Here is a 24972-nt window from a genome sequence, read left to right on the forward strand (position 1 = left end):
GGCCAGGGCACAGTCTGAGCCCTTAGGACACGCAGAGCCTTGGTGCCAGACCAACACAGACAGCACAAAGTCACAACCATCTCGGTTTTATAAAATGGAGAGGTCTGTGCTTGGCGGATGGAGGAACCAGCACAGCGTGAACATACTTAATGCCAACGGACGTGCAGTTGATGCCACCGAACGAGACACTTAAAAATGATCATGAGCATAAATTGCGTTACGTGTATTCTGCTGCAACTTTTACAAATGAGATGAACTGTAATGAGAGGGAGACAAATGGCACCGTGGAAGCAGAGACGAGGGTGGGTCGGGAGACACTTTCCTGAGAATGGAATGATTGAGTTCAAGTCCAAGGAACAATAGGACAGAAGTTATTATAAGGATAACCTTGAAACCGTGCCTCTTTATAAAAAGGATAAATCATTCACAAACGTTGGTACTTTATTATTGGTATGGCAGGATAATATATTTGAAATATTAACCTATACTTCTTCCATGCATTTGCATTCACCTTTCTACCCTTCCCCAGCAAGCCCACACCCAGCAGCCAGGCAGCCTGACTTGCTTTGGAAGAAGAGAAGCAGAGAGACGTAAGGAGGGGGGAAAAAAATCAAATAGTTTTAAGATTCATTCTCAAATTTGTTTTTTCCAAAAGATGGAGGAAATTAAGCAAAGCAAAAGGAATTGGAGATATAAGTTTTCAAAAGGAAAAACTGAATTTAAAAAAGGCAAGGATCCCTTCCACTCAAGATTTCCCGAGCTGGAGATGGAAAGGCTAAAAGGAACGGGGCTGTGGGAGTTGGGGCTAGGAGGAAGGAAGGAGCAGCGCCCGCAGCACCGACTCCAGGGTTGTGCTCTGATTCCCTGGCATGTGGAAGTCATCACAGAGCAGAACAGGCTCCTGCCTGCCCGAGGAGGATCCTGGGGAAGGCAGCGAGGTGCAGAGAGCAGAGGACAGTGGCTGCCCGATAGCACTCCTAGATGACAGAGCCATGCTGGCACCCTCAGCAGAACCAGGGGCTGGCACGACCTGCCGCCAAATCTGAAACACAAGGGAAAGAGAACGGGTGTCCCCTTGGCAACCTGAACGAGTCAGCAACCAGGACCACGTGAGCAATGGACAGCTCGACAGACACCTGTGTGGCCACGTGGCCTCGAGGGCTTGGAGGATTTCCCTGCGTTCAGGCAACGATGCCCTGGCGTCGCCTCTCCCCGCTGCTGCGCCACCTGCTCCTGAACAGGAGACGCAAGCTGAGTCAGATGAAGTTTCCACTATCCCAACAGAAGGAGAGTGGAAGTTAGAATGACTCTGAAGAAAGAGAAAGTTACAAGTCTTATCCCCTAATTCCTAGGCAGTGCTAGCAGCACAGTCAAAAAAAAAAATGTGTGCCCACCCGCCTGCAGTACCAAGGTCTGCCCCTCACCAACACCAACCCTCCCCGCTGGCATCATTCCGCCCTGCTGAGCCGCTCCTTCCGTGCTCGTTATTTTTCATGCAGAAATGTGATAGATCTCATGTGTTTCTTAATGGTCGTAATGATGTCTTAATTCCCGTCTCTTTTTTAACTCCTTGCTGAATACCGAGTTGCCTCAGTAAATAGTAAATGAGAGATCCCAGCTTTATATCCACTATCTAGTACAATGTCTCGTACAGAGTTAAACGGTTTAAATGAACATCAATAGCTAGTGGGAGGCCAGTGTTTAGCAGCACGGCCAACTCTTCAGGAACTTCTGGATATGCTCAGAGACAACGCTAATGCTTTTAGATAACTCAGCCTAATTTTTAAGACTCAATATTTTGGATCCAGCTGAGTCCCCACTTCAAAACTTATTTTCAACATCTGGAAATGTGCAATACTTAACGGATGGTTTCTATCGATATTTAGTTAAACAGAAGCCTAGAGGTTAGAACCTGCCACTTTAAAAATATGATACTGAGCTGTTTGGACCTCAAAAAGCTGCGAACCACGGTGACGCTGTGTTCAGTGCTGGGAGCCATCTGTGCAGAAAAGCAGACGCCAGTGTGGTCATGCCGCCCTCTCGTGGTGAAACGTCATAAACACAGAGGCAGAAAAACTGCGACTGTTGAAATACAACAGTCACTGTGAATCACTCCTCAGAATAAGTCACATTCCATGACATGGCAAACTTTACAAATGTTATTTAGTCCACCGAAGTCTTGTCATAGAGCTCTTTGTTTTTATTATTCTTATTCTCTTGTTATTGCTGAGCAAAGTAAGACTCAGAAGTTAGCAAAACCCAGTTCTCACTAAGATAGCAAGTGAAAGGTCTGGAAAGCTCAGGAGTTGTGTAGCTTCAAAGCCAGATGCGTTCTGCTGGATCACCCGGAAGTGTGTTCACACCTGCCTGCGGTGCTCACATGGTGTGTATGCACTAATATTTATCGAATGAAGTATTGACAGAGCTGCTGCAACGCACATACGCATCAGTATCTATGCTGAGAGCTGGCATGCGCACACGCCATTTGGTTTTGCTCAACCAAGGAGAAGTTATGAGTTACCCTGCTATATCTTTGGCTCCTTTGGCATTCAGACACTCTTCTTACAGACACAGGCACTCAGCCGTCGGAGTGTGTGTGAAGGTCCTACTGTGAGCCAGCTGCATCCACACAGGGGAAGCTCGGGCGGTTGAAAGACGTGTCTCAGATTTCAACACCAGATCTCAAATGTTTTCAGATCTGCTTGCTTTTCCTTCACTTCCCTAAGAGTGCCTGACGATTCTACATCTGGTTTTGGTGCAGCATTTTGGAATGGGGACTCTGATCGTCAACATCCTAGATACCCGTGCTACTAGGAGCATGTGAGAGCTTTCCCAAAGAAAAAACATCTGTGCGTTGTGTTTTTCATTGCACTCAGTAAAGCCAGCAGAAGTGTCAGTATTTGTGAGCCTGCGCCTCCAAGTGCTTCTACAAGACGCCCTGCTTCAGAAGTCATGAGATCGTGGCAAGACGTGGCGTTGACCTATAACAGACCCAGTGGCACCTCCACCTGGTACCCAGCTTGATGAGCCTCCTCACAGCAAACACGCAGCAAATGTAACGGGGGGCGTAACTGGGGCATCTATGCAGCAGATACTCTTTCCAATTCAAAGAAAAAACACTTGACCACATGTCACTGAACCAGCAAGAAACGCAGTCCATTAAATTCCCATTTGCAAAACAACAAGGAAACGGAATAACCGCTAAGATTCCCTTCATCCCTGAAATATTCTGATGGAAATTAGAGCAAAATTGCCTTTCCGTTCCCCTTCCTCTGCGGTCAGGGACCAACGTCACGCAGACGCCACCGTGCTCTGAAATCGCAAGCCTTTCTTTTGGATGGCAAATTCATCCAATCAACCAAGAACCACACGCAGTATGTCAGAACTGCTTGGCATTTGATTTTAAATGGAAGGAAAGCGGGCGTCGTTACTCTGTCTTCTCCCTCGGCCCTTGGTGAGGTCCTGGGCGCATCTCTCGCTGCTGCCAGGGGCGGTTCCTGGGAGGTGATCCGTGTGCCCGGGGCCGGGAGGACTCCAAAGCCAAGGAGACGGGGGAATGAGTGGCGACTGAAACCCTTCAGCGCAGGCTCCTGCTGACATTTCAAATCTTTTGTCCAAGCCTCTCTCAGATGCTAAGGAAAGAAAACAGCACAGAAGCGTCTGTGTTCTCTGAGACAGCAGCCTTCTGTAGGAAGCCAGAGCCCCACGCCAGGGGGCTGGCTGGCTACACTGTGCCACGCTGAGCTTGCTGCAAGCGTAAGGTCTTCTCTTTGCACGGCAATATTCTTCCAAGGATACTTAGCCATGAAAATGAGTCCAAAGTTGTGTGTGTGTGTGTGTGTGTGTTTAACTTGAGAGACACAGCTCTCATCTTCTGGTTCACTCCCTGTGTCTGTAACAAGTAGGCCGGGGCCCGGTTGAAGCCAGGAGCCTGAAGCTCAATCCAGGTCTCCCACCTGGGAGGCTGACCCAAGTACTTGAACCTGCCAGTGTGTATAAGAGCAGCAAGTTGGAATCAGGAATGGAGCTGGAACATTCCAATATATAAAACAGGCATCTTAACTAGCATGAACTACAAGAGTTCATATCCACTCTAAATGTTATCTTTTTCATGTGACTTGTAATTAATAAATTAATTAGTTAATGACCCTGACAGCTGGAGTCTGCCTCCCACTGCGACTCAACAGCAATAGACAAGGCTGCATACATTAACTTTCCTGCAAAGACGACAGTAGAGCTGGGGAGATGAGGAGGACCTTGAGAGTGGAGAAACCTGACACGCGTCACTTTAACCAAGTGACCAAGGTCAACATTACCATTGGTAAGCCATGTTGATGGTATGCATAATGAGGACAAACCACCTCTGCACACCCCCCCTTAAAGCCCATAGCTGCATTCTGATTGTGAGAAAACATCGAAGAATTCCCAACCGAGAGGACTTCCACAAACCAACACTTTTCAAAACCATCCACGTTATCGAAAACAAGGAACAAGTGAGAAATGATCAGAGCCACGAGCAGAAGCTGTGTGGAGCTCTGGCCACGAGGGGGCACCCGAGGCCATCAGGCGCAGCCTGCAGGTGGACGGAGGGCTGCTGCCCTCTAAGCTCAACTGAGGCAGAAGCCTTCGGGCAATCGGGGCAAGCGGCGAGTGACAAGGGAACCGCATCTGATTCCCAGGTCATTACAGACAACCTCCAGCGTCACTAAGGATGTACCTAATGTACACTTTCCGCATCACAGCGGGGCACAAAATGCCATTGAATTCATTTTCATTTCTGAATCAGGAGCTTACAAATCCACAAATAGCCAATAGCTTCATTTAGCCAATGAGAGGTTACATTTTCCTTGGTGTAATAAAGCCAATGCCTTTTGCATTGCTTTGGCTTTGCTTTTATCGTTTCCATTTTAAAACTCGATCAGTGGCCGATTCACTTACCCCCTCCCCATCCCAGGGGGCACACACACCCCCTCTCCATCCTAGGGAACACATCTTGCCTGTAAGAAACGTGTCATTCGCTACATTAGAATCCAGTAATGGGGCCAGCATGGTGGAGGGCATCTGCCCTGTGGTGCCAGCATCCCATATGGACACCAGTTTGTGTCCCAACCGCTCCACTTTCAATCCAGCTCCCTGCTAATGGCCTGGGAAAGGCAGTGGAGGATGGTCCAAGAGGGATTATATCATAGGAGAGCTGAGAGGCGGGAGAGAAAAGATGGCCAGTCAGGAGGTTTGAATTCACTGCACAAAGTTGTAGGAAAGGGCCCAGCACGATAGCATAGTGGTTAAGGTCCTCGCCGTGCACGCCCAGGATCCCATATGGGGCACCAGTTCTAATCCTGGCAGCCCTGTTTCCCATCCAGCTCCCTGTTTGTGGCCTGGGAAAGCAGTTGAGGATGGCCCAAAGCTTTGGGACCCTGCACCAGCACTAGAGATCTGGAAGAAGCTCCTGGTTCTCGGCTTCGGATTGGCTCAGCTCCAGCCATTGCGGCCGCTTGGGGAATGAATCATCAGACAGAAGATCTTCCTCTGTCTCTCCTCCTCTCTGTATATCTGACTTTCCAATAAAAACAAATAAATCTTAAAAAAAAAAAAGTTGTAGGAAAGCCTCCAGCCACAGAATTTGAGGCACACGGGTCTGAGGGTGATCTTGTCAGCAAGCGTACATGACAGGAAGTAAGAATCAGAGATGTGATTAGATTGGTAACCATGGAAATAGAAAGCAGTAGAATTTTGAAGAAACATAGAGTCGGGGAGACAGGAATTACCAGGACTCAGAGACAAAATTAATTGCTATTAAATAGTAAAATGCATTCTTAAGCTTGACAAAGGAGACGTTCAGAGGGCACCTGTGGAACTAACGGGTGGAGCTGCTGCCCGTCTGGCATTCATTTCTGAGGGTTCCTGTCACGCGGGCTCCATGATTAACACCCAAGGTTTTCTGGAAAATACACAAAGAGTAACTGAAGTTGTTTGGGGCTACTTGAGAGTGGAATACCCAGGCCGACCTCTTCCCAATCCTCGAGCTAGTCATTACCTCCGTAAGTGTGCTAAAAAAAAAACCCTATTTCAAAAGCTTCTGTTTCTCTTATCCCACTTGCCTCTCCCCTCCCTTCTCTCGTGTCTAGTTTTGCTTTGTCCTACACTCAGCACAAACATCATTCCCTGACATGCGGATGCTTGCTAGAATCCATGGAAGCTGGGACTGAACGGTGAGTTGGCTTCGATGAAGAGTGATGAAATCCACATGTATTTGTGTGCGTGTGCATGGATACATACAAGCACTCCATCCGTTGCACGTGTGTGTGTGAGACATAAATGTTCACCATCGATTCTGTGATGCATGTGAGGGTTCCTCTTCCACCCGTCAGGTCTCTCAAATCAAGCAGTTGAGCACCCACCCTGAGCTAAGCAGCTTGTGGCAGTTGCTTAACACTGAATCATGCCTTGATTTCTTTGACTACAAAATAGGAATAATTATGGTCCCCTCCTCCTTCCTGCTATTACTATGAATCTCAAACAACATGCAAAATGTAAATATCCTGTGAATGTGCAAGCTAAGTTCCTGGGCTGAGGACCTCAGAGAAACTGCCAGAATGCCAGCAGGAAATCGCTGGCCAGCCTTCAAAAACAAACAGGAACAAATATTTGCAACTGCACTTACCTCCTTCTTTTATGCTCCAGTATTGTGTCCCCCCTTGCCCGCTTTGTTTTTTTCTCTGTAGCTCTTACCACCATGTTACATTATACATTGGAGTTTTGCTTTCCTATTCGGAATGTAAGCTCCGTGGTTTTTTGTTCACTGCCAGCATCAGGAACAAAAGGTGCTGAGAACGAGACTACAAAAAGCAGCCCTTGACATTCAGCAACCGGCCTCTCAACTTGATTATGTTACCCTCCCGTTAGACATAAGCAACCTCACAGAAAACCAACCGCAGATCAACAGGTTACTCTGCCAACAAAATGCAAGAAGACACAGCAAGACCACTGCCTAATGTTATCTAAGCACAGACAAAATCAAGTCTCTGCGGCGCTCACAAAATACCAAACACCCGCCCCTTAGACCAAAACAAGCGGCTGCTACTTCTCTACCAACTACAGCTTTATCTTCGCTCTGGTCTTCTCTCCTGTAAAAGGCATGGGTTTCCACCAGTTCAGACAGGAACCAGGGATGGGGACTGGAAGCTGTGCTGTAGCACCCATTGGCACACACAGGAACCAGATCTGGGCATAGGCCTGGTCAAGGTTCTTGAGGTCACCCTGACCAGGCTGTAGCACATGCCAGCACCTGGAAGTAGGTGGCGAGAGGTGGACTGAGCTGGTCTAGACCACAGCACTCTGGTACACTTGAGAGCTGGTTCTAGGGGCCAGACTGGAAGGGGTTCACAAGGGTTTCCCAATTAAGCCGTAGCACCTGCTATCAAAATTAAAGGTTGGATCTAGGGCCAGCCAGGCCAGGCTGGTCCGCAGCCCCGACTGGCACGTGCAGGGGCCTGGTCTGGGCACAAGCCAGGTAGCGGTTCTTGGGGAGTCACCCTGTCTAAGCCACAGGACCTGCCAGCACATACAAGGCTGGATCTGGGGGTAGGCCAGCCGGGCTGGGCTGTAGCACCCAGTAACTGCACCCTCACGGGAGACCCAAGGACTTGGGTCATCCTCCACTGCTTTCCCAAATGCATCAGAAAGGAGCTGGACCAGAACCAGAGGAGCCAGGACTAACCCGTGTCCATGTGGAATGCTGGTGCCAGACAGTAGCTTAACTTGCTTCGCCACAGTGCTAGCCCCAGGCTGGGCTTACAACCTCAACATCTTGAGGAATTTTTCAACATTTGATGATTGTTTTATTTCGATGAAAAGAGATTCCATCGACGTCATCTGCATGGAACGGTATTTATGAGCTACCCTATTCGTGACCTACACGAGTTTGCATTCGTAGGGCAAACAGGTTTTCTACAGCCTGGAAATCTACAATAATCAGAGAACTGACGGGGACAGTGAGCAGAGGACAGCTGAGTAAATATTAAGGAAGCCCGTGAATTAATAAGTGAACATTGTGTACAAGTAGAGTGAGTACATAATTTGAACTGGGAATGTTGGCAGGGACCCTTCAGGAATGTGTTCTCAGACTAGAGAAAGACAAAGAGAATTGACAACCTTTTTTAAAAAATTATTTCTTACCGATTGCTGGATGAAGGAAATGAAAGAAATTAGTTTTGTTTGCTCCCTTCATTGTGAACAGTTTAGAGTTGCTAAAACTTGCGCCTTATTCAGCAGAGAGTAACTCCGACGCTCTGGGAATGTGGAGAACACCTCACCTTCTGCATTGCCGTGCTCTCTGCTCTGAGTCACGCTATAAGTGGTTTTATTTGCTTGCAGCCTCCTTTCAGAACTTCTCGGAAGGGCCTCGTTCTTCGAGATTCTGTTCTTATTGTGCTAAGAACCATTAGCACGAGATCCACTGTCCCAAGAAACTTTTAGGTGCACAATAGCATATTGTTAACTGCACACACAATCTAGTTCAGTGGATCTCTAGAAATTACTCACCTTGCATAACTCAGATCCATGCCTGCTGAGTAGCAGCTCTCCGTTACCCCCGGCAGAAGATGGTGGAGAACAGCCTGAGTTCCCAGGGAAATTCTTAGTCTTCAAAGCAGATTCGAAGGTGGCAGGGGAAAGACAAATGTAACTTTACCGGTCCGAGATGTGGGAAGAGGGATGATCAAAGTACTCTCTTCTTGTATCTCTTTTGATGCAGAGAAGTAAGGTGCATCTATCAATAAGGGCATACCTATCAAAACAGCCATTATCAAGTGCTAGAAGGTGGAAAGTCCAGTTCTAGATGTCTATAAGCAAAATCATAATATCACCTCTGACAAGCAGACAATCCATGCAAATACAAACAAACAAAAATTACCCAGAGGGCTAGCGTCGCGGTACTGTGAGTTAAGTTTTCCCTGTGTAACTGGCATCCTCATACCTGTGCCAATTTGCATCCTGGTTGCTTTGCTTCTGGTCCAGCTTCCTGCTCATACTCCTGGGAAGGCAAACGAAGACGGCCCAAGTGGTTTGGCTCCTGCCTCTGAGTCAGAGACCCGGATGGAGTTGTTCGATCTTGTTTTCAGCCTGGCCCACACCTGGCTGTTGCAGCCATTTTGGAGTAAACCACTGGAAGAAAGATCTCTCTCTCTCTCCTTCTCTCTTTCTCTCCTCAACACTCTTCCTTGTGGAATAAAGATATTAATCTTTGGGGTCAGAATTATGGCACATCAGGCGAAGCCACCTACGATACAAGTTGGAGTTCCAGTTGATGAACTTCTGACCAAACCCCCTGCTGATGTACCTGGAGAAGCAGCTGAAGAGAGCACAATTTATTGGGCCCCTGCCACGCACGTGGAAGACCAGGATGCACCTCCAGGCTCCTGGCTTCAACCTGCCCCAGCCCCAGCCATGGAGGCCATTTGTAGAGTGGACCAGAAAATCGATCTTTCTCTCTGCTTAAAATAAATCTTTGTTAGAAAAATAAATCTGTAGTTAAAAGGTTGTGAATGTTCTATTCATAGTTTAAAACATGAGAAGTAATCAAGAGAGGCCTGGCTGAGTAAGTCAGCACTGAGGAAAAGTGAGCAAAATCGGGATGGGTGCCAGAAATGGGGCAAAGCAGCAACAAGGGCATTGGGAAGAAACTAGGGATGCCCAGGGAAGGAAAGATGGGAAGAGTGTGGAAATCTGAAAGCAGTAAAACAACAAAACCGAGTCACGCAGCACCTAGCACAATGTATGAAATTCAAGATGTACTCAATAAGGTCAAAAATGAATCAAGAAGCTGGATCTAAACCAAGTGGCAAACTTGCCCCAACGTTATCAAGTAATTATTCCTTCTTCTATGGCAGACAGAAGTTTTTCTTTTTCTTTTTTTTTTTAAGATTTATTTATTTTCATTACAAAGTCAGATATACAGAGAGGAGAGACAGAGAGGAAGATCTTCCGTCTGATGATTCACTCCCCAAGTGACCGCAACAGCCAGTGCTGTGCTGATCCGAAGCCGAGAGCCAGGAACTTCCTCCAGGTCTCCCATGCGAGTGCAGGGTCCCAAGGCTTTGGGCCGTCCTCGACTGCTTTCCCAGGCCACAAGCAGGGAGCTGGATGGGAAGTGGAGCAGCCAGGATTAGAACCAGTGCCCATATGGGATCCTGGGCGCGTTCAAGACGAGGACTTTAGCCGCTAGGCCACGCTGCCAGGCCCAAAAGTTTTTCTTTTTTCCCCATTACTAACCCAAAAGAGTAAGAGTGCCAGCATACATTCCTATTTTGTGAATAGATGAAGTTCTAATATATATTTTAATTTTAATTCTGTGAGAAAGGGTGGCTAGTGGGAAAGCTTGAGCAGGCAGATGAATGCAATTTCAAGGACCACTTAACATGGTCATAGTGTGTGATTTTAGATTACAGGAAAGAGGTCAGTCTGTGAACACTGTAAGAATTCAGTTGCATCTTCCAACTAAGGGAAATACGAGCCTTTAGGAAAGTTTTCAGTGAGAACAAAAGCGGGGGAAGATAAGTAACAAAACAGAAAATACAACAAATAATTACTTAAAGTAGATAGTTGTACTGAGCTAAAATTCTTTGGCTCATTTGAAATGGAAACTGACAAGAGCCCAACAGGCAAGCCAGACAAGGTTCACTCCCAGCTTATCTCTGAACACAAAAGAAACAGCGCTGGCCCTCCTGGGAGCTGGACAGGTGTTTTTTTCTTGGGGTGGGGGAAGTGTAGCAATCCCCCCTGGAGTTTGGGCCCCACAATCTGCAGTTCACCAGGCCTTTCGACTGGTCTCTCTCCACATCTCACACTCATTTAAAACCAGTTCTGCGCGGATCGGCTGGCTTTGTTTTTGTACAGGACACAAAATGGTGGCCGTGTCCACTCCCTAGGAGAGTCACATCGGGTGGCAGTGTGCTGTGTACGTGTGTCATTGCTGCTTTGGTAATCCAGGGAATGAATGGTGGGCAGGGTCTGGATCCCCCTTTCTCCTGGCTGGGCTGGAACTGGAGATGGATGCACACCGGCTCAGGAGGGGCTTGACTGCATCAGTCCTGCGTCTATCCAGTCCCGGTAGGACTTGGTGATTGACGAGGTGGAAAAGGGAGGAAAAACAAAACAGATTTGGTTCTGTGCTTTAAAATCAGAGGAATTCTGCGGGAACGTTGTTGGAAACAGAAATGTAGGTTCTGGTAGAAAGGATTTGTTTTTCTGGTTGCGACGGTAACTTTTCCATCATGCCTCTGATGTAAATAAGTGATAGCACTTTTGTTTTTTCTCTTTCCAAAAAGGGGATTCTTCCCCCCCCCCCAAAAAGGACCCAATGTAAATGTCCAAAAGTCTCAAAATGGTTACAGAAGACTTTTCCAAAGCCATAAACGTTCCAGGCCCAGGGACTTCTTGTGGGTGGTTGCCAGGGAAAGCAGGATGACAATGTGATGAGGCAACAGCCAGCTCCGCCAGGTTACAGCCCTGGTACCTTGTGGTAGCATGCCTGGAACATGAGCTTCTGTGAGCTGTTTGTGGTTCCACACTGCAATCAATTTCCACCAATTTCACTTTTGTCTCCCTGTACATCAGCTTAGCTTCCCAACTCCAGTCAAGCAAGAAAAAGACAGGAACAAATGCTTCAACGTGTTTCACAAAACTGTTGAAACGAATTATCTAATGGCTCCAGTAAAAATATATATATACACACACACACTAGCATTCGGATAATCCACACCAGGAAGAATTAAGTTTCTTCTGTTAGGTCGGCAAGAGGACAGGGAGTTGCATTATCGTACTAACTATTTCATCAGATTTTCTAAATAAAAGAGAAGCTGTTAAATTCATAATCCTTAAATGTGCTAACACTTATCTCGGGTTATTTTTAAAAAGTAAGCAGGCTTGTGTAGTCCAGGTGCTAACACTCAACTTCAGCGTGCACCTGCCCCGGAAAACCTGCTCCCACGGTGCACTACACTTCCCACTAGCAGAAGCCGAAGGAATCCAATGCAGTGCATTGTGGGACTTGTAGTCCCGGGTAAGTCGCCCTTCCCTCAGCCCTGGTGACTCACGTTTTGATTCCAGCAGGGACGAATCCAGCCGCCACCAATTAGCTGGGGCCATGTCGGTGAGGCCGTGGCCCAACCGGGGGAAACCGGAGCGAGAGCCCCGCGCAGTCATTGGCCAATGGGTGATCCGGGGCGGGGCGGCCAAGTGGGCGGGGAAACGACGACGATTGGGCGGAGGACACTCGGCGGCGCCCGGGGATTGGCTGCGCTGCGGCTCGGGGCGGCCTGGGAAGGGGCGGAGGAAGGCGGCCGGAGCAGGAAGAGCAGCCGAGAGGCGGCTGAGTCGGGGGTGGCCGAGGGAAGGCGACAGCTCCAAGGGGGTGGAGGTGGCTCCGGGAGCAGGATGCGGGTCCAGTCGGGGCTGACGCTGCTGCTCTGTGCGGTGCTGCTGGGTCCTGCCGTGGCGTCCTCGGGTCAGTATCCTCCCCTCTCCTCGGACTGAAGGCCTGGAACCGCCGGACCCCCCCAGGCCTCCATCCCTGGGCGGAGGGATGGGAACGTCAGGCTCCGAACTCCGCTTTGCCCTGGTCACACCTCTCACTGACCTGTCGTTCGCTGCTTTTCTCGGGCTTCGGGTGGCCTAGGCCGAAGGGACTGTTGTTGAGGGAGCTGGAGGGGGAGAAAGGAGCGACGGGGGCGAGCACGCTACCCATCGCTGTCTCCCACGTAACCAAGTTCACCTAACTCGGTGGGAGTGGATCCCAAGAGCTGGCCGAGGCCACCCGCGACCCGGGAGCCCGACGGGAGCTTCGAGGCTGTCCGGGGCTTGTAAGTAATTGGCACAACTGCAGCTGTCACTTTGGACAGAGCGGGATCCGTCAACACCAGGATGTTGACAGTGGTGTGCTAAACACCTGCAAGTGATGGCTGAGCTGTTTGTTTCACTCCAAGACTTCGGATGTAATTGTAGCCACTGCTGTTAACTTTATCGTCAAAAGCTTTCTAAGAAAGTGAGCGTTTGAAATGTCAGAGTTGCCCCGTGTGTGTTAACAATGATTTTTATCATTGTTGAGAAAATCTTGGTCGTCCTAACTGAAGAGCCAGTGGTTTTAACTTTTTACAAAACAGATGAATTCATGTGCATTTGAGTTGATCTTTCCGTGATCTAGTTTATAGTCCGGTTGTGTAAATAATTTTGTTTTAATCCCTGTGTGTTTTAGTCTGCCCGATTCAGAGAAATTTTCAGCATTGGTTTAAAAAAATACTTAGCATTTGTAAAGGGTGGGACAACTGAAGATTTGCAATTTTAATAAGTTTCAGTTAGCAAGACAGCTGTTCTGTGACTGTACGTTTTTGTTTTGTTTTGAGAACAAGAGGGGATATGTCAACTAATTTCTTTTTTGATGGAAAATTTCTCAGAATGCTATCTCAATCCCCCAAGTATGTGTCCTACTTGTGAGGCAATGCCAGTAACATCATTCTGCTTCCAAAATAAGAAGCCTGAACCAAAATTTCTGTTCATGTTGTGATTTGAGCTATGGCGTCACAAGCATATGCTACTCACCTGTTGCCAGCGGGGCTCGAGGGCCGCTTCCCTCCCTCCTCCCTGAGTGATGGTTTGTGTTTGCTGGATCCAAGCGAATGCAAAGTGCAGCTGGTGAGCTTCGTGGGTAGAAGATGCGGCAGGGCGTGTGAATGGGAGGTTGTGAGAATTCAGTTTCAGGTCCGGCACAGGTCAGGTATCTGTGAGCTGGCAAGATCTGTCATTGTTTCTTTAAAGTTGGAGCACTGCAGTCAAGAATACCAGGTGTATGCCACTGGGTTTCATCTGGAGAGTACAGTGAAAATTAAAGCATGTAGATTTTTCCCACCTCTGTCTTTGACTTTATTTCACATACTCAGACCTCCAGGCTCCTGGACATGGTACCTGGAGACGAACCCTTACCATCACAGGTAAAGCTGTGCCAAGATGTTTCTTTGGTAAAGCTAAGAAACCTGACTTGGAACTGAAGGTGTGCATACTGAAAGGTAGCGAGGACAGACAGTGGGCCCTCTGCATCAACAGAGCCAATCAATGCTGGTGGAAAATAGGAAAAAAAAAATTGCATTTATGCTGAACATGTTATGGTGTAACAACTATTTACTTAACAATTAGAAACTGCAGATAGAGTATAGACGTGTTGTTTACAAATACTGTGACACGGGCCCGGATTGTGGCGCAGCGGTTAAGGTCCTCGCCTTGCACGCCCGGGATCCCATATGGGCGCCGGTTCTATCCCGGCAGCCCCGCTTCCCATCCAGCTCCCTGCCTGTGGCCTGGGAAAGCAGTCGAGGACGGCCCAAAGCTTTGGGACCCTGCACCCGCGTGGGAGACCTGGAGGAGGTTCCTGGCTCCTGGCTTCAGATTGGCATAGCATCGGCCGTTGCGCTCACTTGGGGAGTGAATCATTGGATGGAAGATCTTCCTCTCTGTCTCTCCTCCTCTCTGTATATCTGACTTTGTAATAAAAAAATAAATAAATCTTAAAAAAAAAAAAAAAAAAACAAATACTGTGACACTGTATTGTCAGGGACTTGAGCATTCACACAATTTAGTATCCATGGGGCGTTGTGGGACCACCTCCTCCTTCCCATTCCCCTCCCTGGACAGCCAGGAACAACCGTACTCAGCTGTGCTTATGGAAGCTCAAACATCATAAAACACAGAGGAATTTCTTTCAGTTGAGTACTTAGACTTCCGCTTGGCTCTTTGGTTCATTGGTGTGGCTTATTTTTACAGGATTGTAACCTCATTTTAAAAATGTAAAGTTTTTCTCCCATTTAAAACTCAAGCTTTAGTTGGTAATTTTGTGCTTCAATGTCAGCGATTCCTTGGGGCGAACTGTGGGTAGACTGTCAACAGAGGAAGTCAGTCTTGTTCCTGTCGTCGTTAGCAGCTGATGCCCAGGCTCCGTCTATAGAGGCGTGTACAGAGATGATATTTATATTAGACATGTTGCTTTCCCTGTGATTGAGTAAATTGGAAGGCGTGCATTAGAAGTGCACATTTCGGGGCCGGATGTGGCCTGGCAGGTAGGCACTGCCTGCAATGCTGGTATTCCGTGTAGATGCAGGTCCATGTCCTGGCTGCTCCACTTAAAAAAGACACGAACTGGCACCCATATGAGATCCAGGCACATACAAGGCAGGGACACCAGCCGCTAGGCTACCACGCCAGGCTCAGCTGCTGCACTCTTTTTTAAGTACTTTTTAATATTTATTTTATTTTTATTGGAAAGTCAGATGTACAAAGAGGAGGAAAGACAGAGAGGATAATCCTCAGTCCAGTCCGAAGCCAGGAGCCAGGAAGTCTCCTCCAGGTCTCCCATGTGGGTGCAGGATCCCAAAGCTTTCAGCCACCCTCAACTGCTTTCCCACGCCACAAGCAGGGAGCTGGATGGGAAGCAGGGCTGCCAGGATTAAAACCAATGCCCATATGGGATTCCTGTGCATGTGATGACTTGAGCTGCTAGGCTACCATGCCAGGCCCAGCTGCTCCACTTCTGATCAAACTCCCAGCTAATGGCTTAGGAGAAGTGGTGGAAGATGGTCCCACAGTCCTTGGGTCCCTGGGCCTGCATGGGAGATGCAGGTGAAGCTGCTAGCATCATCCTGGCCCAGCGCTAGCCATGCAGCCATTTGTCAAGTGAACCAGTAGATTAGAGATGAGGCACTCTCTCTGTCACTTTGACTTTCAAATAAATAAATCTTTAAAAACCTATCTATCTGTATCTGTATAGGTATATATCTATCTATAGATAGATATAGATATGTGAGTAGATATGCAAACTTTTCATTTTCTCAAGGTGATGATGAAGGCTATAATTTTTACCACTTGGAAATAAATGCTGGGCCCAGCACACTTGCCTTGAACATGCTGGGATCCCATATGGGCACTGGTTCTAATCCTAGCTGGTCCACTTTCAATCCAGCTCCTTGCTTGTTGCCTGGGAAAGCAATCGAGGATGGCTCCAAGCTTTGGGACCCTGCACCCATGTGGGAAATCTGGAGGAAACTCCTGGCTCCTGGCTTTGGATTGGCTCAGCTCTGGCCATTACGGTCACTTGGGGAGTGAACCATCCGCCGGAAGATCTTCCTCTCTGTCTCTCCTCCTCTCTAGATATCTGCCTTTCCAATTAAAAATAAATAAATAAAAGAAAAAAGAACTAAATGCTTTGGCAGGCAGAGACAAAGGGTTTACTCTTTCTGCTTTATTGCAAAGTACTGCAGTCCTTGTAATTATGTCCACTGCCAGGTATTTCACGTAACAGCTGCACTGACATCACGAATGCAGATTGCAGAGTTGGTTTAATCCTATGGGCTTAGTCCCTTAAAACACTGTGACCCAATAGTACAGGTGGCATTATCCCCTTTAGAAAGGTTGAGAAAATGGAGGCCGAACAAGTTCACTCTTGAACCACATGTGTCACAATGTAATGAAACAAGGTCTCGACCCTAGAGCTCCAAGGCTGAGGTCATTTAGAACCAAGAATGTTGTGTAATTGGTGTTGATCCCGGGCAACCTTAGCAAAGCCGCAGGTGCTGGGACTCTGATCACCGACAGCTTTCCAAATGCCTCGCATTTGAAGGGGTAGCAGTGTTTTGTTTACATGGCAGGCAGGAAAGGGATTTTTTTGGATGATTTCTCTTCCCTGAAAGAATATCGCTATTGCTTTACAGCTTTGTTAGCCGACAGAATAAAAAGGAAAGTTGGTCCATTCCAAAGGAATGTGTACCGTTAATAAAGTAATGGAAAGCGTTATTTTTTGGATGTGATACTGAAGAGTGAAGGCCATTACTCTTTACAGTGGCTCTTTCTGCATTTTCTTTTCTTATGCTCCATGACACCTGTGCTCTGTTGGAAGTGTTACTGTTTTTATATATAAAACTTCAGGGTGTTTGATCTCTACCTGAAGTGTCTAGGTTATAGACAACTTAAAAAGAAAAAAAAAAAAAGATGATGTGAGCTTACGTGTCTTAAGACTGCCACCTGGCACAGGCTATCCCAGTTTAGTAACTGAGAAAGAATTTTTTTTACAGGTAACCAGAGTACGTGTTCCTGGTTTGTAGAGGCAGAGCCGGAGAGAGAGATACATGATGCAATTCAGATGAAACAGCCCCGGTGCCACAAGCCATGGCTCCCAGGGTTGACAGACACATTCGTTTCTGATCTAGATGCCTGAGTTTGTTTATCTATCTAAATGTCTACCTACTTTACCTGTTAACTACCCACGTACCTCTTGCCACAAAGGTGCTAAATTTAGGGATTTAGAGTTCCAGGTTTTCGCTTCGGTGCTTAGGGATATGTTGTTCACATTTGTGCATTGAATCTTAACTAGTGGATTTTTTGTAATTAATTACAGCTGTCTGTATCAGAGCTGTAGTTTTTCCTTTAATTTTTTGGAAAATGGAATTTGAACTGTTAAAACTTAGGCTTGGGGGGATACTTTTGAAGACATTAACAGAAAGGACGCTTGCTAATGAACTGATGTCTCTACCTGAATGTTAACAGCACGTGTCATTCTTCCTGTTTGCCAAACGTAAAACATTTTGAAAATATTTTAAAATTAGCTGACTAGTAGCTATGATTTTCAGTACTTTCATACATTGCCAGACATTGCTAGTAGACTACTTTTCTCAAGTATTAGCAGCAAATGTGAAATAGGGTTGTATATTTTGTGCACGATGAGTTGGTAATACTTCAGACTTGCTTCTGTTAAATTTTTAAGTGTTGTGAGTTACGAAAAATATTTCAGATAGAATTATGTGAAGTAAGGGTAAATGACAACTGTAGTAATCAATTTTCCATGAAAAAAAAAAGTCAAATGATCTTGCAACTTTCTGTCTGCTGGTGAATTTATTGAATAACTGTGGACCAGGCAATCCTGACACTCCCTTCAGGGTAAATCCAGGTAATTTTCTGGACAAAATGTAAACTTAGGGAACATCTAACAGTTTTGCTTTTAAAAAAAAAAAAAAACACGACAAAAGAACACAACGATCAGACAGGTGCACCTGAACATTAAATTGTGTTTGTGTAGGAGTAGGCAGAAGGGCAACAAACACCACGGCAGAAGAGGTAGCCAGGGAATGTGGAAGGAACGATAGAAGAAAATGGGTGTAACTAGACAGAACCTGAGCAGCCTGAATGAATTTGGGAAGCGAGACCGTTGGCTGATCATTGTTGAATATAAGCTGTTGATTGCTTAGTAAATAGCTCTCATAGCTTCCATGACAGTGAATAAATGGCAATATGCTGTTGCTTTGCTTTAAAAAAAAAATCCTATATCTGTTTGTTTATTCAGTAAAGTAGACTATAGATTCTAACTAGTTTCGTCTGGTGGTTCTGCTGAACAAATATTTCTTAGTTTTCATTTTTAAAAAGAATAGAGAACAGTAAAGGCTCAGCTCTGAAATAACTAAGTAAACAGGGTAATGAGCTCTAGCACCTGAACAGAACAGAACAGGGGGAGGCCTCGAATGTGAAATTAGAGATGTGTCTCTCTGAATTTAGTAACAGCCTCAGTCTATACAGAATGAGATGATCTACAGAAGTGTCTAGTTTTAGTGGGGACTGACTAGCTGGTCTTCCAACTCATGTAAAAGATAGAACTTTCCTTGGAGAAACAGAAAAACTACCCGTTCCTCAACCCCAAGACCAGTTCTTCCTTTTACTTCTGTCTGAACATTTACTGAGCACAAGCGATTTTCAGATGATTCAGGCTTACTTACACTGCATGCCATTATTACGTGCTGTTATCAAGTGCTTTAGTTGAATCATTTCCCAACAATAAAAAACTAATTGTCTTACATTTTTCCTTGCAGACGAAGAAGGCAGCCAGGATGAACCCTTAGATTCTAAGGTGTGTACTGCAATGTGCATTGGACAGTATTTGCTGCTCACTTAAAAGCATAGAAAAAATATGAGATCTGCATTTTTTTTGAGAAACAATTCAATTTTTCTTGAAAAATGTAAATAATGTGTAGTTCTAGGAGAAAAATCACTGACCTACAAGATGGTAGTAGACATTTCCCTAAGAGTGTTGGTTATCAGGTTTAATTCCATCTTGAAAATGCAGCGTGTGTGTGTCTGAAGTGCCTTTGACAGTAACATTACTGCCTCAAGAGTAGCTGGTTTTATTCTTTTTTGTTAGTTTTTAATTTCTTCTCATTTTGAAGACTTAATCTCCTGTCATTAGTTTTCACTCCCGTTAAGTTTTCAGACCATAAAAATCCAATGACTTACCGCACCTTATTGCCTGATTGAGGGAGTGCAGCTGGTTCTGGCATATCCCAGAAGGTCAGTCAGGAATGAGCTGTGACGTGCAGGTTAGAGAGACTATGGATCAAACACATGGAGTTACAATTCATGAGCCACCGTGGAGAAAGTGTAAGACACATAGGAAGCCGGTAGGGGATTATCCAGCCTTTAGGAATTAATGGAAACTGTGGGGGCAAGTAGTGTTCCAAATTGATGTTTGCAGAAGGTGGAAGTGTTATGTGGTAATGACATGTCAGGAACACAGAGCAGGCCTATGGAGAGGAGTAGGGCCGCACTGGCAGTGAGCTGATGGAGATCGGGTTAGGAAATGCTCTCATGGGACTGGGGGTGTCTCAGTGCCATGGAGAACTAACCATACTGTCTGTTCTCAGTCTGGGCCACCAGATGAGTCCGTAAAGGACCGTGCCACCGCAGGCAGAGTAGTCGCCGGTCAGATATTTCTCGATCCAGAGGAGTCAGAATTGGAATCCCCTGTTCAAGAAGAGGAAGACAGCCTCAAGAACCAGGAGGGAGAAAGTATCACAGAAGAAATGAACTTTCTAGATTCTCCAAATCCAGAAATTAAGGAATATGAAGAACCAAAGAAAGTGCTGAAACCAGGTAGTTGGACATTTTCTTTGATTTTGGGTGATAGCTGAGATTTTAAAGTTAGTGGTAACAGTTATCTGTCAGGATGATGCCCGTAATGGAAGCAGAGGAGGAGTTACCTAACCTGCTGCTTTGGTTCTTGTCAGGATTGTATTGGAATTTTTGCTACCGTAACGTCTTTAATCACCATGGTCAACTGGATTGGGGTGTTTTCTGTCTTCATTGGAAGTTAAAGTAAACTTCAATCCTCTTTCTGATTTGTTTAAACTTTCACTTTCTTGATGCCTCTATTTTTCAGTTTTCAGCCTGATCTTTCTCACAATAGATTGCGCTAAGTACCTGTCCTTTAAAAATGATCAATGTTTCTCTACTTTATCCCTCCTATTAGTTAGTTGATGGTTTCGCACATCACCACCTGATGCTCCATTATTAACTACTTTCAGGAACTGATCCCCACTTGAACTTGAATAATTTAGTTACCACACATATATCATACTCGTGAATAGAAAAAACATTTTGAAAAAATTGAAGTACCTTAATCTCATCTGTAGAAACAAAGGCTTTTAACATCCTACAGATGTTAAAAGCTCAATCAGGGCATCATCATAAATAATGACCCCCCCCCCCGATTTATGATTATAAGAAAACTAAACTGGATTACAAATTTCTATACTGATAACTTTAACTATAAAGAAATGCTAAATGCTTTAAAGGGTAACTGTATTTCCCCTGAGTGGATATTACACCATGTCTGCCTATGACAGCATCAACACACTGCCTTAGAAATAATGCATCATTTTTGTATGTAAACTGTTTTAATTTTCTAAAACTAAAACAGTTGGAAATCTGTGCTATTTTATAACTTCCATTTTACATTCAACAATTTACTCTGAGCACTTTCCTTGTTTAGAACTATTTTATAATTAGGTGATTAATGGCTATATGAAAGTTACTATTTAAATATACCATAATTTAGAAGTAGGTTGTTATGTGATTGGGAGATCATCTGAGAGGCAGGGAGTACATTCCCCTCCAATGATTCACTTCTCAGATGTTATAGTTGAGCCGAACTGAGGCTGAAGCCAGGAGTTGAGAACACCACCCATTCTGCAACGGGGGTGACTGGACCCCAGTTACTTCAGCCATGACCCCTGCCTGCCAGTGTTCTCATGAACTGGGAACCAACCAAGCAGACACATGTGGCAGGCATGCATCTTAACCACAAGCCAGAAGGCCTAGCCTAGATGTAACATTTGAAAGCATTTGCTAAATTGCTTTTTAGAAAGTAATTCTGTCTTTCCTTTGAAACAACCGCTTTTACTATACCTCAGCCAATTGTGTGTTGCCATTTGAAATATTATGGTATAGTTAGTTTTTAGCTTAGCTAGGGAGATTTTTGAGTAGACAGAGAAGTGGGAGGGTGGTAAAAACTCTGCTTCTATGTAACCACCATCCTACTAGGGCATCCATCAACATTATACTCTTCTTGCTTAATTTTACTTCACTCATACCTACTTTTTTTCACTTCCTGGATTATTTTAAAGCAGATTCCACACTTACATTTTTACTTGTGGATCTGTAACTCTCAAAGTAAAAATTGTTTTTAGATAGGGTCTTTCTCCAGTTTCAGGTGTCTTTTCAAAATTGGTTTGCTTGAATTAGTGTCCAACCCAAGATCTTAGATTTCTCTTAAATTGTAGCAGTTCTCTCTCACTTGTTTTTCAAGTGTCCCCTTGTTAAGGCAATAATGATCTTTGTATTACACAGTTTTGGAACTAATTGATTATATCCTTGTAATATCTTTAGCTTGTTTCGCTATCTATATGCTATAAACTGGAGCATGACTCTTATTATTATAATTTAGACATTGATTGATTTATTTGGAAGGCAAAGAGAGAGGGAGGAGAACAGGCAGAGAACTCCCGTTTGCTCTCTCAGCCTCCAAGGACCAAGAGAGCCAGGGCCGGGTCAGTCTAAAGTCAGACCCCAGAACTCTATCTGAATCTCTCACGTGTGGCAAGGCCCAGGAGAGCTGGACCACTCCCCACTGCTTTTCTGACTTCCTGAAGGTACTGTTTAAAATAGGATACTAGGATGTGTCCTTGAATACTGGGAAGAAAGAAGGAACATATTTTAGCCTTTCAGAACAGGGTTGCTAGCAAGAATAGTGGCAGCTGTCATCTCTGGAGCTGTCGTTACCCGGGGTGACTGGCACCAGGAGGAGCCCATCACGTGGAGTCCCCCGTGAGGGTTAACAGGTAACCTGCTGCAGTGAGCAACAGTGCGCCTATCTTGAGATAAAGAGGTTATTTCTAAACAGTTTTACTAGACATAAGAAGTTCTAGCAAGAATAGACTGTTTTCTTGCCAGGCAGTAAGGCCTACATAGCAGAGAACGCTGCCACACCTCCTGTCCAACACCTGGCACAATTCCCAGCAGTAGGAGATCCTAGTGAGTGGAGGACGTGTCCTCTACCCTAAAGTGGCTCAAAGTCCAGTGGGAGCTGGAGTATTACACAACAGTAATAACAACAGCCCCAGTACACAATACAGGTACTCCGATACAGTGCTGTGCGGTCACGAAGGAGAATCTTTTGTTTGTAACTTAATATTATTGAATAAACTACCTTAAGGCATTCAAAAAAAAAAAAAGAGATAGTTATAGTCTGCCTTATTTTTCACTCATTTTGGGGGCAGGAGTTTAATAGTAAACTATTAACCTTCTAAGGTTGTATCTAAGAACTTTAGAAAGTCTAAACTAGAATGACTTGCACAATAGTCAGCCAGTCATGCTCACTCAATGGACTTTACCTCAAATCATCACTAATCAAAATTCTTCTGATATTGCCCAGTACACGTTTGTCATCATGATGCCTTCAGATTCTAATGGTGAAAATAGAGGGTCTCGAACCCATGAATTCCAAAAGTGCTGTTCCTCTTTAGATTTTTATTTCTTGTCTTTTTAGCTTTGACAGCCATTGAAGGCACGGCCCACGGGGAGCCCTGCCACTTCCCGTTTCTGTTCCTGGATAAGGAGTATGATGAATGTACATCCGATGGGAGGGAAGATGGTCGACTGTGGTGTGCCACAACCTACGACTACAAAGCAGATGAGAAGTGGGGCTTTTGTGAAAGTGAGTAGCAGCCGTGCACACCGCCTTGCGCCTTACACGATATTCCGGAGGCCTGTTTTTAGCATGTTTTTCTCCATTTCATTACTGGCTCGTGTTGTCACATGGTTGTAAAGAATGGCCATAAGAGATGGAGGCGTGCGATGTGTATGTTTCCAGGCTGTGGGTCAGCAGTGTGTCGCTGTCTTATTTAAAGATCTGCAGTTTGTGTGCACAGGGCATTCTGTAAACACCTCAGGCTGAACACTAAGCTAATTCATGTGAAGCATTTTTTGGCAATAGTGGAAACATATTGTGAGAGTGAAGATTACTCATGGCAAGAAGAATAGTACTTCTTAAAACCTCACTGAGTGAAATGTGCTTTGCTCTGCTTACGTTTGACAGATGCAGTCTTTTACCATGCTCAGCCCAAATGTCAATGCTGAGGGGCTGACCCCTACAGGCGAAGGAAAGCTGTCTATGAGAAAACAACAGGAAACCTTAGACATGCCTCCCTTTGCTACCAAATAACATTAGGGAAATAATAGCTCTCATAGAATAGTTGGGCATTCTTGGAAGATAACAGAAATATAATTTGTTCGTTAACATAAGCCAACATAGATGGGTTTTCTACTGCAATATGTCATATTTTTTTTAATATGACAATGTCAATTCACTTCTATTTCTGTAGTTATTAGTACTTAGGAAACATTTATATATCTTTTTGACAAGTTCTGGATTCCTATTTTAAATGTTATATTGCAGTATCTATAATTTTTGAGAACTCTTTTTTTTTTTTTTACAGTTTTAACTAATACTATTAGTGGTGTTGTATGGCTGTGTAAAAGGAAGAATGCTACTGTTTGAAAAAATCATTGGTGTAGAATCAAAATCCACTGTAACGTGCCTGACATCTTGTTTTTAGCCGAAGAAGAGGCTACTAAAAGACGACAGATGCAAGAGGCAGAGATGATGTATCAGACTGGAATGAAAATCCTCAACGGAAGCAGTAAGAAAAGCCAGAAAAGAGAGTAGGTGTCACGGCCGAGTCTGCCCTGCCCCAAGATTGCTTCAACTTCCACTACCAGAAAACTGATTTGGGGGCGTTAGTGACTTTGCTTTTAGCTTAATGCGGGTAAACAGTGTCATAACTGCTGATTGAAAGGATGAATACTATCTAAAATGGAAGTAAAATTGTAGTTTTTCAGTGGAGAGTGTAGGGAATCCCTGTGTGTATGGAACCAGATCATGAAAAATAACAAAGAAAGAAAAAGAAATGGTAGTAGTTTCTTAGAATGTATATGCTGTTCAGAATTCAAAGTTACATAAACCCAGCAGCGTGTTTGAGCATGGTGTGTGTGTGTGTGTGTGTGTGTTGCTTTGTGGATCTAGAAATTTATGATTGGAAAGAATGCAAAACAGACAGTTGTCTTCTAACATTTTGTGTCTGTTTAATTTCATCTTTTGTTTTGGTCTGTACAAAGATTCGAAAAGAAAACTGCAGTGGTAGACTATTTCAAAATATTAGGATAACAGAGAGAATGAGTGCCTTATGTAAAAAACAAAGAGCCAGGATGTTCTGTGTGCCTACAAGTAAAATGACCCAGTAGAAATAAGATCTGGAACAAAAGGAAATTATTTATATTGCACTCAGTAAGTCTTGAGAAAAATGTAATGCTGATTCTGAAACATCACTGATGTTGTTGTCAATGGTTTCTATGTAAAAATAGCGCGTATCGATATCTTCAGAAGGCAGCAGGCATGAACCACACCAAGGCCCTGGAGAGAGTGTCTTACGCCCTTCTCTTCGGTGATTACCTGCCACAGAACATCCAAGCAGCTAAAGAGATGTTTGAGAAACTGACCGAGGAAGGCTCTCCCAAAGGACAAACCGTGAGTGTTTCAACAGCGAAAAATATAAC

The 24972-nt window shown here is 45.1% G+C and overlaps 1 protein-coding gene across 2 annotated transcripts in view; it reads left to right on the forward strand.

The window, feature by feature from the left end:
* Positions 1-12373: 12373 nt before the first annotated feature.
* The window catches only part of SEL1L (SEL1L adaptor subunit of ERAD E3 ubiquitin ligase), a 39618-nt gene continuing 27019 nt past the window's right edge, over positions 12374-24972 (forward strand). The window contains exons 1-6 of one of the 2 annotated variants that reach the window (XM_040975208.1): positions 12374-12505; positions 18897-18934; positions 19725-19953; positions 22907-23074; positions 23976-24081; positions 24781-24943. In XM_040975208.1, the coding sequence (XP_040831142.1) occupies positions 12436-12505; positions 18897-18934; positions 19725-19953; positions 22907-23074; positions 23976-24081; positions 24781-24943 (774 nt within the window). In that variant the 5' untranslated portion in view covers positions 12374-12435. The remainder of the gene's footprint in view (positions 12506-18896; positions 18935-19724; positions 19954-22906; positions 23075-23975; positions 24082-24780; positions 24944-24972) is intronic. The other variant, XM_040975209.1, reaches the window with a different exon arrangement.

This window comes from Ochotona curzoniae, unplaced genomic scaffold (assembly GCF_017591425.1).
Source record: "Ochotona curzoniae isolate NIBS_2020 unplaced genomic scaffold, NIBS_Ocur_1.0 contig_2688, whole genome shotgun sequence".
In the NCBI taxonomy this organism is placed as follows: Eukaryota; Metazoa; Chordata; class Mammalia; order Lagomorpha; family Ochotonidae; genus Ochotona; species Ochotona curzoniae.